General features: G+C 54.6%; 1 protein-coding gene and 1 pseudogene across 1 annotated transcript; both read left to right on the forward strand.

The window, feature by feature from the left end:
- Positions 1-7,883: 7,883 nt before the first annotated feature.
- Positions 7,884-8,792, forward strand: LOC129062713 (glyceraldehyde-3-phosphate dehydrogenase-like; annotated as a pseudogene).
- A 1,428-nt stretch (positions 8,793-10,220) lies between these two features.
- On the forward strand, positions 10,221-15,078 carry LOC129062695 (proteoglycan 3-like). The gene is made up of 5 exons (XM_054563715.1): positions 10,221-10,281; positions 10,725-11,038; positions 13,238-13,369; positions 14,182-14,293; positions 15,020-15,078. Exons 1-5 carry the CDS (start codon positions 10,221-10,223, stop codon positions 15,076-15,078), a joined length of 678 nt encoding a protein of 225 aa, XP_054419690.1.
- The last annotated feature ends 1,952 nt before the right edge of the window (positions 15,079-17,030 follow it).

Below are 17,030 nucleotides of genomic sequence, written 5' to 3' on the forward strand. Positions count from 1 at the left end.
AGAGTGGTCGCCCTTGGCTGTGATATGTCCAGAATGGGCACCTCTCCAGAGGCGGAGAGTAGATCAGGGCCAGCCTGGGGCGGAGGGGAGCAGGAATGGCCGATAATGGGGGGGGCCTCATTTGGGGTGCTGAAAATTTTCTAAATTGGATAGTGGCCATGCAATTGTGAAATATACTAAAAACTATTGAGTTAAACACCTTAAATGGCTGAATTGTGTTGTATGAGCATTATATCTCAATAGAGATGTTATTTTTTTAAAAAATGCCTGGATTCCTCAGGAAAGACAGAGAACACATGTCCATAGGCAGAGATGATGTGTGTGCAAGACGCGCAAGCGAAGGAGGCAGCCCACGGGCACAGCCTCCCATTTCTGTCTGCAGAGCCGGCCTCCTGAAACCACTTTCACAGATGGGACCACCGCTCTGTCAAGGGAGGAGGGAAGCGACCGAGGAGTTTCACAGGTGTTGACTTCACTCTGCAACAGGCTCCCCGCGCAACCCTCCTGTCCCCTACCAGCCTCGGGAGAGAGACACTGGAGCACAGCTGTCCCCTCTGCAGTACCTGCCTTTCATACGGGGCTCTCCCCAGGGGACATATGCATTTCAGGAACTGGTGGGCACCTGCCACTTCAAGGACAGCTGACAGCATGAGTTAGGGGCGTTGTGGGGCCTCCTCTGTCCTCTGCCGCCATTAAGCCGAGGGATGTCAGACTCTGAATGGCACCTTGTGTCCCAGGTCATCCGACTAGCACGTCGTGCGGCTGGTAGTCAAACTCAGATTTGTCTGATTCCTGAAGTCAGGTTCATCTTAGTTGTTCCCGTTCCTCCACGTTCATTCCTACATTTAAAACGCATGGTGGCCGTAAAACAGATCAGAAAATGAAGAACTACATGAAAAAGGGTCCCATTAACATTTGTGTTGGGAAGCTGTGCCCCCGCTCTTCTGCTGACCCTCTGCTGCCTCACAGGGGTCCCAGATGACAGGGAGCCCTGAGAGCCTCTGAGGTCAGAAGGTGGGAGAATATACGAGTTGATAGAGTCCGGGGGACCAGCTGTGGCCAAGAGCCACTTGGCAAGTTTCTAGGGAATGGCAATGCACCCATTACTCATTGTTGTTTAACCTACACTTTAGTGTCTGGCTGCTGCCTTCCCGGGGTCCCCGGGCCCTGGCGCCCAAATCAGAGCTTTGGGCGAGGACCCCACGGTTCTCCCGGCGCCCCGTCTCCTGCCAGCCGCCCGGGGCCCAGAGGACTCTCAGGGCGTTGGGACGGCCTGGGCACAGCAGGGTCATGTGCTCCGATGTTCTTTGGGAGGGAAACCTCCATCCAGCTTGAAAGCACAGGCTCTGGCCCTTTGTTCGGCCGTGGGGAGTCCCCAGGTGGGACACGTCTGGCTGCTTCAGGGCACCCGGCAGGTCACGGCCCACACTGGAGCCTCTCACCAGCGGGCAGGGTGATGAACCGCAGGTTTCAGGGTCACACTATCCCGTGGCCAGGTTGTTGGACTGTGCATTTTCTAACTACAAACATATTCTCCTTGGCCCCCCCCCCCCGTAGCCCCTCCCAGGCCTGGACGTGGACTCCCGTGGTAGGTGCTGCGAAAGGCTCTGGGCTTGGCGGGCGCTGACCTGCTCCGTGCCCTTGAAGAAACCCTCAGTGCTGAGCAGCCTCAGCTTCCTCACCTCTATCGCAGATAATAAGTACCCGGTGGTGTGTGGGGAGGACCAGGGAGGAGCTTTGGGAGCGAAAGGTAGAGGCAGCTTGGGCTCTGAAGTTGGACTGTCTGAGACCAGCTCCCAGGTCTCCCCCATGCCGGCTGTGGGACCTACGCGCCTCAGTTTCTTCATCTGCCAAACGGGAAAAAGAACAGGGATACACCATGGAGCCGTGAGGACTGGGTGAGTGAATGAAGCTGAGGCGCTACACACCTGACACGCAGTCCACCGGGCCGGCGGCAGGAGTGTGGGTGGGTGGGTGTGGCCTCAGACGTGGTGAGGCGCAGCTGCGAGGGCCCGGGAGGAGGGCAGAGCGAGGGGTGCCCGCGTGTCCCTCCGGGTGCAACGCCGTGGCCTTGGTGCAGGACCGAAGCCGCCCTGCACGCGTGTGCCCCAGCTGGCTGCTGCTCGATAAGGTGACACAGGTGGCCTTGTGCTGTTTAGAATGGGAAACCTGCAAGGGCAAAGCCACCCGGTCGGAAGCTGAGGCAACGAGAGAAGGAAATCTCCCGGTTCAGTGTCTGGGCCGCTCTTGCTTTCCCCAGCAGTCCCTGCAGACAGTGCATGCGCGCAGACACGGCAGTCACCGCGGCCAGGGCTGTGTGTTCCTAGCGGAGCCAGGGGCGCGGGCGCAGAGAGGGCGGCGGCTCCTCCGTTCTCACCTGCTGGGGCCGCGGGCCCTGGAGCGAGTCTAGCCTCTCAGCGCCACGTTCCGCCGAGTGGGGTGAGGAGAAAGGTGTCTCCACATGAAAAGTGCTTGTTGCTGGCACACAGTAGGTCCTTCATTAAGCGCAACTCTTAGTATTTGTTATAAACACAAAATCACTTTGACGGTCACTGTGTGACTGAAAAGTGAACCGCGTTTCTTTCCCTTGTCTGGAATGTTTCCTTCCCAACGCCTGGGTAACATTTATTCCTTCCCAACTCCCACAGTTCCTCCTGCTCCCAGGTCAGATCTCCCTTCCTTCCTTTCTGGCCTGTTAGGCTGGTAACAGTTTTTCAAAGCACCAGTTCCTTCTCCCCAATGGGGCTTGTCACAGTGGCAGTTTACATATGACGCTGAAACATTAATGTCTCCATTGGTCAGGGGACACCATGTGGGCAGTAACTGTATCTTCTATTACCCACTGTATCCCCGGGGCTTTTCGCGCCACCTGGCACCGAATTCGGGGTATATTCTGGCTCAAGAAGTACTGAGTGTATAAGTGGGGGAGGTTAGAGAGACAGGTGGAAATACAGAGAGTGACAACATGGAGAAAGGAAAGAGGGAAGGAAAGAAGGGGGAAAGGAGGGAGGGAAGGAGGGAAGGAAGGAAGGAAGGAAGGAAGGAAGGAAGGAAGGAAGGAAGGAAGGAAAGAAGGAAAGGAGGGAGAGGGAGGGAGGGAGGGAGGGAGGGAGGGAGAGAGGGGACTCTGTATCCTGCCACCACCCTGAGATTTCCGGTCCCCCACTCCCAGGGACTTGCTTGCAGAAAGTGCAGGCTGCCTTGAGCCAGGAGGCCTTGCAGAAGGTTGGGTGTTTGTGGGGTGTCATGCTGGGGCAGAGGAGGACAGATGGACAGTGTGAGTCAGAATGCTGTCCCCTCACCCCTGGCCTAGAGAGGGGGTCCTGTGGAGGAGGAAGGCCCGGAGCTCCCCGGCGCCCGCCCCCGGGCGCCCTCAGTCGGCTCCCGGAGTCTCCCCGTGGTCTGGCAGACGCCGCCTCAGGGGTGCTGTGCGTGGCCAGCCTGGTGCCGAGACCAGCAAGCGGGAAAACCCATCCACCACTCCCCAGGGCCAGCCCGCCTTTCCCATTCATTCCACCAGCCTCTGCCAGCGGGGAGAGTCAGCGGAAGTCCAGGCACACAAACCCCCCTGCCCTGTGTGTGTGCGCCCCAGGCCAGCGCCCTGCCACTGATGGAGCCTCCGATCTCGTCTCCGAGCATCCAGCTGCGGGGAGCAGGGTTACCACTGCAGGGGCTCACGACGTGGCTCCTGTTGGTGAGGGCTGAGACTGTCCCACGCAGTGATGGGTGTGTGGAACACGCTCAGAAAATCTCTCCTTGTGGGCGACAGGTGAGTTTTCAAGCGCCACCACTTGGCAGGATGTGAAATTTGGAGCATCGCCCAACCGCTCGGAGCCTTGCTCTTTCCGTTCCTAGAATGAGGATACTGTTCCGGAGCGTGTGTTTATCGAGGACCTACCACATGTCAGGCGCTCGGGAGACTGTTGCACAAGCAGCTTCTCAGTGCACCCAGGCCCAGCCCTGGGAGGCGCCTCCGCAACCTGACTCGCAGGCGGGCCCTGGCGCCTGGGAGAGGAGGGGCCTGCCTAGCGGCCAGCTCGTGAGGACAGAGCCAGGAGTGGAGCCAGGTCCCTTTTCATCTCGAGAAGCACATCTTCGTGCCGGCCGTGTCGTCGCCCGCCCCCCCTCACTTCTAGGGTCCCCGTGAGTGCCCTGTGCCATTCACGCCCCGCATGGCCAGTGAGGTGTGGAGGGTAGGGACGCAGGCTCTCCCCTCAAACCCAGGCTTTGACGCTTACCTGGCAGACACAGAACCAGTCTGCGCCTCAGTCTTTTTGTTTGTCTTTTACGGATGGTGGTGGTACTTGCCTCCTTCAATGGCTGAGAAGATGAAATGACTCGTAGCACCAAACAAACTGAGCACAGGGACAGTGCTCCCTGAGTATTAGCTGCTGGTGCTATTGTTTGGACAATTCCTCCTCAGATCTCCTGTCAGGGGCCATGTGGCCAACTCGATCTGTGGCAGTTTACAGGAGGATCGCTTTCTCCCACCATTCAGTCATCTACGGGACTCCCGAGCACGTTCTTTCCCCATGAGGATCTGCAGTGGGAACGCTGGCTGCCTGGGACGTGGTCCTGTTGGGGACGAGCGGAGTGGGGAGGCGGCCACACCCCCTTGCCCTTGGGTGCATCTGGGGGCGTAAGACTGCAACCCAGTTGGAGAGGACGGATTCCCAGTCACAGGGGAGGACGGGAGGCATCTGGGCCCTCGCCCCTCCAGGGACGTGAGCCGGGAGCCAGGGGCCCGTGGCCGAAGCTCTTTTCACCTAGGACTCTGCAAAGGCTGAGAACTAAAGGTGGGACCAGGGTCTTAGAGGGAGGCATGAAGAATTTTAACTGTCTGAGCGTGGCCCAGCTCAGAGAAGCTGCTTGCTCAAGGCTGCACGTTAAGTTGAGAAAGAGATAGAAATCACACGGAGGCCGATGGTGGCTGTGCCAATGCGGCCTGTTGGGCTCAGAGACGGTGGGGTTCCGGAACGCTGTGCTGGGTGCGGCCCCGCGCCGGGTGCTGTGCGCGGGCGGCAGCAGTAGACGTGTCCCCCCGCAGCCTCGCGTCTTCACGTCCTGCTGAGGGAAGACGTTGCTTCCCTCATGTGGTTTCATAATAATGAGCAAGAAAAAGTCCCGTTTACTTAGCTGAGCATGTGTCAGGTGCCAGGCTCTCGGCTGAGTGGTGGGAGGACGTAGCCTTGTCCCGCGTACATCTTCTCTGGGGATGTGTGTGTGACAGAAGTGTGACTTCCAATCCAGAAGAAGCCCCTCTGGGGCATCGACGACAAGGAAGGGGACGTGAGGGGGGAGTCAGCAGGTAATATCTTATCCTCATCCGGGCACGGTCACGTGGGCGCGTTCATTCTGTCAAATTCCCTGAGCGGCCCATCAGCCATACCACATGCGTGTTACACGTCCACAGGAACTGTGTTTAAAATGTAAAAGTAATGAAATAAGGGGACTGGCCTTACATCCCAAAATACAGGCTTTCCCCCTCTCCATCAACACGGTAAATAAGCTTTGTGAAACTGAGCTCCATTCTCACAGCGGAATCCCTGGGGCTCTGCAGGCTGTGTGAGCACAGAGCAGGAGTGGCCGCCACCCCCAGTGCCCGTTTGTGGAGAAGGGTCACAGCTCCAGTCCTGGTTTCCTGGCAAGGCCACCCCCAGCCTGTGTGCCAGGCACTGTCCTGAGAACCTCCCTGGAGCCGATCTCCTTAGAGGTAGGTTCTGTCCTTAGCCTCAGTTCATAGGTAAGCTTGCTGTGACGTGGAGGGGTGGGCCCTGGGACCGGGCATTCATTTGTATCACACCGTGCTGCCTCCGAAGACAGTGAGTGAGACCCACTCTCTGCAGAATGGGGGACTGGGCTGAACCTTGAGGCAAGAGGCAGAGTTTGAAACCAGTATGAACAAAGTGCAAAAAATAAGCCAAACAGAAATTCCAGGATGCTGAAAACATCGACATCCTTGGATAGGCTGCCTGGGGTAGTGGAGGGTGTTTGGACAAATCAAAGAAGGAAGTCAGAGGAGTCAGACTAGGGTCAGACAGGCCACTCCTTCCTAATTGTATGAACTTGGGCAAGTTTTAACCTCTCTGGTCCTCTGTAGTAGGTACATAGTCTGGAGATGGCAGAAGCCAGTTCCAATATGATTATAAAGATTAAGAAGGTTCATGGATGTCAAAGCCTTAATGGAACATAGTGTTTGTTCTGTAGTAGAATCTCAAAAATATTACTTCCAGTTTTGACTCAGGTGTCAGTGTGGATTGAAATATCTTTGCCTGTGGTTTGAGTGCAAAGAGGACGGGGGAGGGGGTAGGTTGTAGAGAAGGGAGAGGTGAGTGAGAGGAGGCAGAGGAAAGGCAGCCGTGTGAGTGGGGATGAGGAGCTGGAGGACCTGCATTTCGGCCTGTCTCTCGCTTGCTGTGTGATCTGGGCAACTTGGTGATGCTCTCTGAGATGCCCATTTTCTCACCCTTAACACAGGGCTGTCCAAATGAAACAGTGCATGTCAACCTTATCATGGGGCTTGCTGTTGGGAGAAGCTGACCCTGTTGCTCATCGCAGCCATGAGTAATGGGTGCCCCTGGTCTGGGCCCCAGGAAGGAGGCAAATGATGGGGAGGACACCGAGCCTTTCCTCTCTCACCCGGTAGCGTGGTCTCAGGCTTTAAACCTGTGACTAATTTTGGGCCCCGGAATTGGTCAATCACCCACCCTCCTACCACCCCATGTCAGGTTGATAAGCTGAGGGTCTGGTCCGTTGGGCCAGAGAGATAACAGCCAGGACCGTTAGTTGCTCTGCAATGAGGCCCCACAGTGGCCCCTCCGATACTTCTCTGTTTGTGGGAGCCCTCGGGGAGCAGAGGGAAGGAAGGAGTCCAAGCCTTTTCTTCCTCTCGGCTACCTGTCCCTCCTGCCCTGAGCCCTGGGAAGCTGGGCTGGGGTCTGAGGTAGACATATGCTCTGCCCAGTGAGAATGTCACAGAGTCGTGTCACCCACCCTGACAAGGCCACGAGCTCCTGCAAGCCAATGATGTCCAGAAAAGTCAGGACTCTCCAGTTGCAAGCGTCGCTCTGGAACACAGTCACCTTGGCTGGAGTCTGGTTGATTGAAGTTTTATAATGTTCATCACAGGTTTCTTGCACTTATTTTGATTTTTAAGAAAGATTGAAGTATTTACTTACCTTGACTACTGAATTTTGTCGTGCCCCCGTGAAGTTTGCACCTGAGACGAGTGCCTCACTCTCCCCCTCAGTCCTGCCCTGGTGGGGACAGAGGGCTGGTGGGAGACGGGCAGTGGGCATGAGGGGTGCAAGGGGCCCGCGGGGTGTCTGATCGATTCTGCTCACAGCTTTCCAGTCCAACTGTCGCCTCTTGGCCCAGAGGTTTGCCTTGATATTGAACAAAAAGGCACATTCTAGATCAGTGGTCCATAACTGGGGTGACTCTGCTCTAAACGGGCCTGTGGAAACATGTGGAGCTGCTGTTGATTGTCTTTGGGGAACAATAGGATTGACTGAGTAGAGATGCTTCTGACATGTATTGCATAAAGACCGTGTTGCTGCCAAACTCTCTACAGTGCTCAGGACAGCCCTCTACACCAAAGTCTTATTGGCTCCAAATATTCACAGTGCAAAAGCCAGGAACCTTGATCTAGAACCACGGCCTGGAAGACAGAGCATAAGTTTTCACACATTATAGATGAAAAAAGAGGGAGGCTCTCTGCTCCTCCAGTTCGACAGGCAGCCGTGTCTTCCTGAGCGGGGACAGCCGCCACCCTGAGACACGGTGAAGGTCGGAGTGAACGGGTTTGGTGTATTGGGCACCTGGTTGCCAGGGCTGCTTTTTACTCTGGCAAAGTGGACCTTGTCGCCATCAATGATCCCTTCATTGACCTCAACCGCATGGTCTACATGTTCCAGTGTGATTCTACCCACAGCAAGTTCAAAGTCACAGTCAAGGCCGAGAATGGGAAGCTTGTCATCGGTGGGAAGTCCACGTCCATATTCCAGGAGCGAGATCCCGCCAACATCAAATGGCTGATGCTGGTGCTGAGTGTGTTGTGGAGCTCATGGTGTCTTCACTACCGTGGAGAAGGCTGGGGCTCCCCTGAACGGTGGAGCCAAGAGGGTCATCATCTCTGCCCCTTCTGCCAATGCCCGCTTGTGATTGGTGTGAAGGTTTGTGATTGGTGTGAACCATGACAAGTATGACGACTCCACGAAGATTGTCAGCAATGCCTCCTGCACCACCAACTGCTTGGCTTCCCTGGCCAAGGTCATCCATGACAACTTTGGCGTGGTGGAGGGACCATGACCACAGTCCTTGCCATCACTGCCACCCAGAAGACCGTGGATGGCCCCTCTAGGAGGCTGTGGCATGACGGCCAAAGGGCCATCCAGGACACCATCCCTGCTTCTACTGGTGCTGCCAAGGTTGTGGGCAAGGTCATCCCTGAGCTGAATGGGAAGCTCACTGGCATGGCCTTTTGTGTCCCCACCCCCAATGTGTCAGTTGTGGATCTGACCCGCCACCTAGAGAAAGCTGCCTAATACGATGACATCGAGAAGGTAGTGAAGCAGGCATCAGAGGGCCTCCTCAAGGGCATCCTGAGCTACACTGAGGACCAGGTTGTCTCTTGTGACTTTAACAGTGACACCCACTCCTCCACCTTCGATGCCGGGGCTGGCATTGCCCTCAATGATCACTTTGTCAAGCTCATTTCCTGGTATGACAATGAATTTGGTTACAGCAACAGGGTGGTGGACCTTATGGTCCACATGGCCTCCAAGGAGTAAGAGCCCCCTGGACCACCAACCCCAGCTACAGGAAGAGAGACTCTCAGCTGCTGGGAAGTCCTTGCCCCAAATCGATCCCCCAACACACCGAGAATCTCCTGACCTCCAGTTTCCATCCTGGACCCTCTTGAAGAGGGGAGGGGCTCAGGGAACCCTGCCTTGTCTTGTACCATCAATAAAGTTCAGTGTACCGAACTGGGAAAAAAGGAAGAAAAAAGAGGGAGAAGAGTGAGAAAGAGAAAGAAAGGTAAGAAGGAAAGGAAAGTGTAGGGTGAAAGGGTGAAAGGTGGTTGGGAGAAGAGACAGGGAGAGAGAGAGAGACAGACAGACAGACAGACAGAAAGGTTTTGAGCCAAAAAAGACTTAGATATCCCAGGTCCTCCACTTCCTGTGCAACCTTGGCACATGGCTTTCTCTCTCGGAATCTCATTTTTCACAGCTCTGAGGTGAGGGTCTCATGCATTCTCAGGAGAAGGAGGTAATGTAGGATTCTGGGATGCGATGCATATAAAATCCCTGGTGTACACAGGCACTCAGCGGTGTGAGCTCCCTTCATCCACTGTCTCCCTCCCTCCCTCCCTCCCTCCATCCCTCCCTCCCTCCCTCAGGGCCCTCCAGCATCTTGCTTTCCTCCCCTTTTTGGCTGGATATTGACCAGAGGCAGGCTGTTCCCGGGGTTAGGGCTGGGGCACATTCAGGGTGCCAGTAGTAAGTATGTCTGGGCAGCAGGTATCTGGGGTCTTCTCCAGCACACCTGGGTGTTTGGACACCCGTAAGGGTCAGTAGGCCCTGGGAGGCAGGTCCCGCAGTCTCAGCAGAGAGCACGTGAGAGAATTGAGCAAAGGTCTTGTAATCAGCCCTACTGCCTTGCATTCCAGCCTGGGGCAATCGCTCTGGCGGTTTTCCCACTTCCCCCAAAGCCCAGTATAAGGGCTGCCTTGGGTGCCCTGCAGCCAGAGGCACCGAGAGTGGAGGCTCAGACTTTTCTGGCAACGTGAGTGGCCCCTGGTCTTCCAGGGAGGGAGGGGGTCCACAGCTTTGGAGAAAGCAGAAGCCAGTATGGCCTGTCCTTAGGACCGAGATGGCCACTGTCCTTCCCCTCCTTCCCCAGTGTGAGGGAAGGCGGCTCTGACCCAGAGCAGACCTGCTCCTGCAGCGACAAGGGTCTGGGCTAGGTGCTGTCGCAGCACACTGATGGAGCTCTCAGGAAAAGGGACACTTGTACTTGAGTGACACCCTCACATCCTCTTCCTGAACCTCCAGGGTAGGGCCTGTTTGTTGCGGGAGAGGGAAGCTCGCTAGTCTGTCCTGAATCCACTGATAAACAAACAAGTGCATCTCTGTCAAGTGGCAGGGGCTGTGCAGACTCACAGGACATCCCTGAGGAGGGAAAGCGGTACTGTGTCCCTGTCACAAGACGCAGTGGATATGAAGCGCCCCCTGCTCCTGCTCCTTCTCCTGCTGGGGGCCGTTGCTCCATTCCACCTGGGTAAGCGCTCCCCTTCCCTCTCACCCACAGCCATCCTCTCCCCTCCTTCCCGCACCTTGGCGGCTCTCTCGGGGCCAGGCCACAGCTTTCCTTCTCCAGCTGACCCAGCTCTTCTCCGCGAAGGTTTCTCCTGGACTCAGAGCTGGGACCCTAACATTTGGCCTGGCTCCTTCACAGAGTAAAAACCACTCACCTGTGACGATGAAGGGCTTCTCAGAGGTGCTTCTTCCCCAGCCCCCAACCCAAAAATCACACACTGTGTCCGTCAGCGTCAGGCTCTCCTCCGCTGGTGCGAGTTCTCACCTCCCCCAGCACCAAGGAGCCCCTCCAGTGTGGGCTCCAGACAGCAGCACTAGGAAGGCCCAGGAGGGGCGGTGCAGAGCTGTCCAGGGTGCTGGCAGCAGGGAGAACCCCGCTGACGGCAGGTTCCCTCTTCTTCCCAGAGAATCAAGCTCCCCGCCTGGAGAGCCAAGAAGCACAGGCAGACCTGAGCCAGGACCTGGAAGGTTCAGGGGATCAGGAGGGAGCGTTGGCCCTGCCTGAGGAGGAGATTCGGCCGGAAGGAGAGCAGGAGGAGCCTTCCAGCGATGAAGATGACTTTGAGGACAAGGAGGACACGGAGCTGGACCCAAGTGACCTAGACGACAACTTTCAGTGCCCCCAGAAGGAGGACACAGTTGAAATAACGGGCAGTCCTGGGTGCAAGACCTGCCGCTACATCTTGGTGCGGAGTCCCCAGGCATTTAGAAGTGCTCGGGTAAGTGGCAGAGAGGCTCCTGTGGAAGGAGGACCAGGGGGCAGAGAGGAGAGTGGATCCTCCCGTCTGTTCTCTGTTCATTCCAACTAGTGGTTCTCAAGCCTAAGTGCATCAGGCTTTCCTAGAGATTGCATTAATAACAACGTCCCAGGTGTTGATGGTGTTTTGGTCTGGAGAGAGCACTTGGATAATCACTGATTTGGACATAAGCCTTCGGTATTAGGTATATCTGTGTTAAACCTTGGCTCTGTCTGTCATTGGCTGTGTTACCTCGGTATGTTACTTCACCTCTCAGAGCTTCAGTATTTTCCTTTTAAAAAATTATATTTCATTGATCATGCTATGACAGTTGTCCTGATTTTTTCCCCCTTTTCCCCACTCTACCCAGAACCTGCTACTCCCCCAGGCAATCCCCACACCATTGTTCATGTCCATGGGTCATGCATGTAACTTCTTGGCTACTCCATTTCCTATACTGCACTTTACATGGCTATTCTCTAACTACCTCTTTGCAACTCTTAATCTGTTCACCTCTTCACCCATCCCCAACACCCCCTCCCAGCTGGGACAATCCAAATGTTCACCATATCCATGTTTCTGTGTCTGTTCTTGTTTGTTTAGCTTGCTTTTTAGATTCAATTGTTGATACATATTTCTTGCTTTTTATTGTTCGTAGCTTTGATCTTTTTTTTCTTTTTCTAAAAAAGTTCCTTTAACAATTCATATAATAATGGCTAGATGATGATGAACTCCTTTAGTTTTTTCTTTTCTGGGAAGCCCTTTCTCTGCCCTTTGATTCTAAATGATAGCTGTGCTGGGTAAGCAATGTTGGCTCTAGGTCCTTGCTTTTCATGACTTGGAGTATTTCTAACCAAGCCCTTCTATCCTGCAAAGTTTCTTTGGAGATTTCACTGACGGTTTTATGGGGCTTCCTCTTAGGTAACTAACTTCTTTTCTCCTGCTGCTTTTAAGATCCTCTCATTATCTTTAAACTTTGGCATTTTAATTATGATATGTCTCAAAGTGAGCCTCTTGGTATCCATCTCATTAACTCTCTTTGTTTCCTGGATTTGCATGTCTATTTACTTCAACAAATTAAGGAAGTTTTCTTTATTTTTTTTCACGTAGATTTCCAATTTCTTGCTCTTTCTCTTCTCTATTTGGCAACCCTATGATGCAAATGTTGAACCTCTTGAAGTTGTCCCAGAAGCTGCTTATACTAGTCTCATATTTTGGATTCTTTTTTCTTGTGTTGTTCTGATTGGTTGTTTTTTGCTTCTTTATGTTCCAAATCATTGAATAGATTCTTGGCTTCAGCCTCTCTACTGTAATTTCCCTGTAAACTGTACTTTACTTCAATGAACATATCCTTCATTTCTGCCTGGATCTTTCCACTGTTAGGTTCTCACTTAAGTTCCTTGAGCATCTTTATAATCAGTGTTTTGAGCTCTGCATGTGATAGATTACTTATCTCCATTTTGTTTAGTTCTTTTTCTGGAGTTCTGATGTGTTCTTTCATTTCGGCCATGTTTCTTTGTCTCCTTGTTTTGACAATCTCCCCACATTTGTGTCTATGTGTTAGGTAGGGCTGCTTGGAGTCCATATGTTGGTAGAGTGGCCTAATGCAGTAGGCATCCCTTAGGGTTCAGGGCACAGTCCCCCTTTTCATCCAAGCTGGGCACTTGAGGTGCACCATTTGTGCGGGCTGAGTACACCCTCCTCTTGTAGTTGAGGACTGAGTGCTGGTGGCAGGTCAATGGGAGGGATTTACTGAGGCCAGTCAGCTACAAGGCCTGTCTGTGACCGCTGACCATCAAATATGGCCCTTCATGGAGGATCAGCTGTGCGGGGGCAGGGTGGTGGTGCTGAGAGCTACAGTATTTTGACTTCACGTGTACAATGGAGATGTACAGCACCAACCTCTGAGAGAAGTGGTGAGGAGTGAATCAGATAATACATGGAAAGCCTTCAAATAGTCCCCAGGTCATTGTACAGTGTCCGTAAAGGGGAGCTACGATTATTCTATTACTATTTCCTCCAAGAAGATACTGAACACAGACAAAGGAGCAAAAGATGGAATTGGGGAGCTAGTAGATCCTTGATTTCTGGCTGGAGAAGGGATGCAGAGCTCTCTCCTGTAGACCGGGGGACTTGAGGAAAAAAACTGAATCCTCTACCCTACTCCTTCTTCTTCTGAAGAGAACATGCAGGAGGTGCTACAGAGGTGATCTCGCCTCCATCCACAGCTATAGCGTCAATAATCATCTGAAGTGCATGACCAGGGGACTCAACCAAGGCCAAGTCTGGATTGGAGGCTATATATGGGGATGGGTAAGTGAGGAGCCCACTACCCAGGTGCAGGAAGTTCTCTCTGATTCCCTCAAGGGAGCACCTGCCTGGCACCAGGCCTCATTCCTGCAGCTGAGGTGACCTTGGTGTGGGCGTTAGCTCCTGCTGGCTCTGGAGAACCAGTGGCTGTAGGCCTCTCTTCTCAACTCCACGTTCAGTGACTTCATGCTTGTAGTATGAAATCTGCCACAGTGGGTGTATTCACACCAAGGAAACGGGCAATTGTTACAAATCAGCATTCCTCCCACTCTCTGCCTTCTCACTTTCCCCCAGAGCCGATTGTGAGACACTTGCCAGCGCACCGCTGGAGTCAGGAAAGAGGTTCCTGCCCAGACTGGTCACTTTCAGGCCTATGGCTTCCTTGGGTCTCTAATGGGGGTCCTCCTTCTCTCCAAACGGCTCTGGGAGAGTGGGTAAAGAAGTGCCATTCTATTGGCTCTTCAAGTATGGTCCAGGGACCAAGTGGTATTAGCATGTCCTGGTAGCCCGTTAGAAATGCACCATCCTGGGTCCCAGGTGAGACTCTGGAATCAGAATGTGCCTGTGAAAAAGACCCACGGGAGATTCCTGTTCACAGAAAAGCCCGAGAAGCCAGCCCCGTGTGATGGCTGGGAGGGAGGCTGCTCTTCTGTGGTCACTGCCTGCTCTCCCGCAGGGGCGGGTCTCCAGGGCATCGGGCTCCTAGCTGGGTGAGCGGAGTCCAGAAAGGGATGCTCAGAGGGCACTTTTTGGGACCTCTGTGTCTGTCTGTCTGCCTGGAGCTCTGCCCCTGACCCAGCATATCTCTTCTCTAGTGGTGGTTCCGGAGGTTTTGCTGGACTGATTGGAGTCGCTGGAATTTTTCAAACTGGGCAGCAGGGCAGCCTAAACATGGGGCTGGCCGCTGTGTAGCTCTATGCACCAGAGGTGAGGGGGCCTGGGCACCAGGGCATCGGGCAGGGATGGCAAGTGGGCCCTTACATAGTGTCCCTGTGAGCTGCCCGCAACAGCTTCCCAAACCCACCGCCTGCCCCCAACTGGACAGCCAATGTCGTGTGTGTGAGGGGGGCTGAGACGTAGGGTGGGAGGGTGCCCGGTGTGGGGGCTGGGTGGGGCTCTCCCTGCTCACAGACAGAGCTCTGCTCAGAGCCTGGGGTCCGTTCCGTTTTCTGCTATGAGGGAGCCACCGATGTGGCAGATGAGAGTAACAGGTGCGAACGAAAGGTGTGGATGAGGGACCAAGGAGAGATGTGGGAACCGGGAATGGCGGAGGGTCAAAGCGCCGGCGTGGACTGCGGGGATGCGGGACGAGGGGGAGCCGAGTGTAGTGCTCAGGCCACACTTGGGGGAGTGGGGCGGCCCCGATTGCTTCCCGTCCCTGCTGGGGCCCTGCGCTGAGCCTCAGGCCCCTCCTCTGGGAAAGGGGTTGGTGACAGCCCCTCCGTCTTGGAGTCCTTGTGAGGATTCACCAGGGGTCCATCCACGCACTTACCCACTGCCTTCTGGGCCGGAGGCCCAATGCCCGGGCTCGTGGGGCCGTGGGGCCAACGCGTCCTGGGGGGTGATGAGATGCAGGGAAGACATAGGAGGAGGGACAAGGACAGGAGCCATGCTCTGACAGGACACTGACAGCACTGTGCTCTGTACCGCCAGGGGGTAAATGGCGACGTGTGAATTGCTGGAGGCGTCTGCCCTTCATGTGCTCCTTCTAAGCCAGTGGCCTGGAGATCCTGCCTCGGAGCCTCAGGCCCGCACCCTCCAGGCCGTCGGGACCCACCCTGGGCCCGGGATGGACCTCCAACCCCTTCAGCCCCTCCTGCTCATAAAGCCAATTTTCCACGGCACTTCCTGACTCTGGTGTCTTCATTGCTCGTCTGGAGGGCTCCTCGGGCTTGGAAAAGACTGGAAGCCCTGGCTCCTGCAGGGTGGGGGTTTGCGGAAGGAAAAGACGGCAGAGTGCCCCGCGGGGGTGAGTGTCTGGGTGGGTGCAGGGGTTGCGGTGCCAAGGTTTCCGCTGCAGCGCCACCTGGGGGCGGAGCCCGGACTAGGTGGCCCTGCCAGGACCCCTCTGAGCCTGGCCCTGGGGCTTCCACCCAGCGTCCTCCTCACGCCAGGGGCGGCGGGGGCCGGGTTGGGCGGGTGTGGGGGTGGCGCGGGGAGTTCTCGTAGGGTGGGAGGTGGGAATCTTGCCTTCCTGTTTGGTTTGCTTCCCTATGGGCTTCAGGGCGGCGTGGGTTGGGGCAGCTTTCCAAAATGAGTGTCATGTCACTGACTGGAGAATCGGAGGACTGCGGAAAAAACAAAATTCAGTTGAGTTTGTTTTGGGATGAAGCTGGCGTCATTCAACAATTCATGAGTCATGTAGCGTCCCATCCAGCACATAGAAAGGAGCTCGGACAGCTGTGCTACATGGAAGGCTTTTATAGGCCAAAGGGAGCAGATGGAAGGTTCTAGCAAAGGCTGGATTGCTCAGGTGAGGTCACCTTCCTTTGGAAGGGATCCCTCAAGAGGATTATCTCACTAGTTCTGACCAGGTAACTGCAGATTGGCTGGTTAAAGGTAACATTGCTGGGAAAGAATGAGACTGCAGTTAGGTTAGGCCACAAGTCTTGCTTTGGATGGGCTCAGTACAGGTGACTCTGTTTGGGAAATGTGATTTTCCTTCTTTCCTTCCTTCCCTTCTTATCCTCAACCAAGACCATGTTTATTGTTATAAAGAAGGGAAAGGAGGGAGAGAGAGAGAAGCATCAGAGAGAGAGAGAGAGAGAGAGAGAGAGCGCGCGCGCAGAGAGAGATTCATGATGTGATTGCCACTCATAAGCGCTCCGGTGGGGGGACCAGACCTATAGCATGTGCACTGATGAGAAATCGAACCGACCACCTTTTGTCTATGAGACAACATGCCAACCAATAGAGCCACACTTCAGGGCCTGTCATTTCTTTCTTTCTTTCTTTCTTTCTTTCTTTCTTTCTTTCTTTCTTTCTTTCTTTCTTTCTTTCTTTCTTTCTTTCTTTCTTTCTTTCTCTCTCTCTCTCTTCCTTTCCCTTCCTTCCTTCCTTCCTCCCTTCCTTTCTTCCAACAGTAGTGAGATCCCACCTGTGTTATGCCACACGGGAGGGAGAAGAGGAAAGCCTTGTGTAGCCTTGTGTCTTTCTGGCCTGATACAGGCCCTTATTTCCCATCTGTCAGCCACTGCGGGTGAGTTCAATGGCTCCATCTTCTTCCCTTATATGTTCCCAATTCCCAGGAGAGTGGCTCCGCTCCCCCCAATACTCTCCCCTCTCCCTAATCCCAAGTCTACCTCCCTGGAAGGACCATTTTCTCAGAAAGTAGTCACCTCCCACCAGGAGGACCTTGGGGCCAAGGTGAGGGCATCTGGTAGCAGTGTGGGCCCCACTCCAGTTCTATAGCCCCACACATGTGCTTCTGTGCCCCCTCCCCTGTTCTCAGACCCTGGGGACATTCAATGAGAAGACTATTGCTGTTCTTTGTTCTAGGTGGGGTGCTGGGGTCCAGGAAGTACCTGGAATTGGTGAAGCAGGAAGCCAGACCTGGCACTGGGTTTTCAGAGGACAGACAGCCCTGGGTTATATTTCTACATGGGGATCAGGGAAAATGTACAAGTGTTTCTGTGGGTGTGCATGTGCATGTGCATGTGCGTGT

The sequence above is a fragment of the Pteronotus mesoamericanus genome, unplaced genomic scaffold (assembly GCF_021234165.1).
Source record: "Pteronotus mesoamericanus isolate MK-2021 breed Mesoamerican mustached bat unplaced genomic scaffold, CSHL_Meso_final scaffold_83, whole genome shotgun sequence".
Taxonomy (NCBI): domain Eukaryota; kingdom Metazoa; phylum Chordata; class Mammalia; order Chiroptera; family Mormoopidae; genus Pteronotus; species Pteronotus mesoamericanus.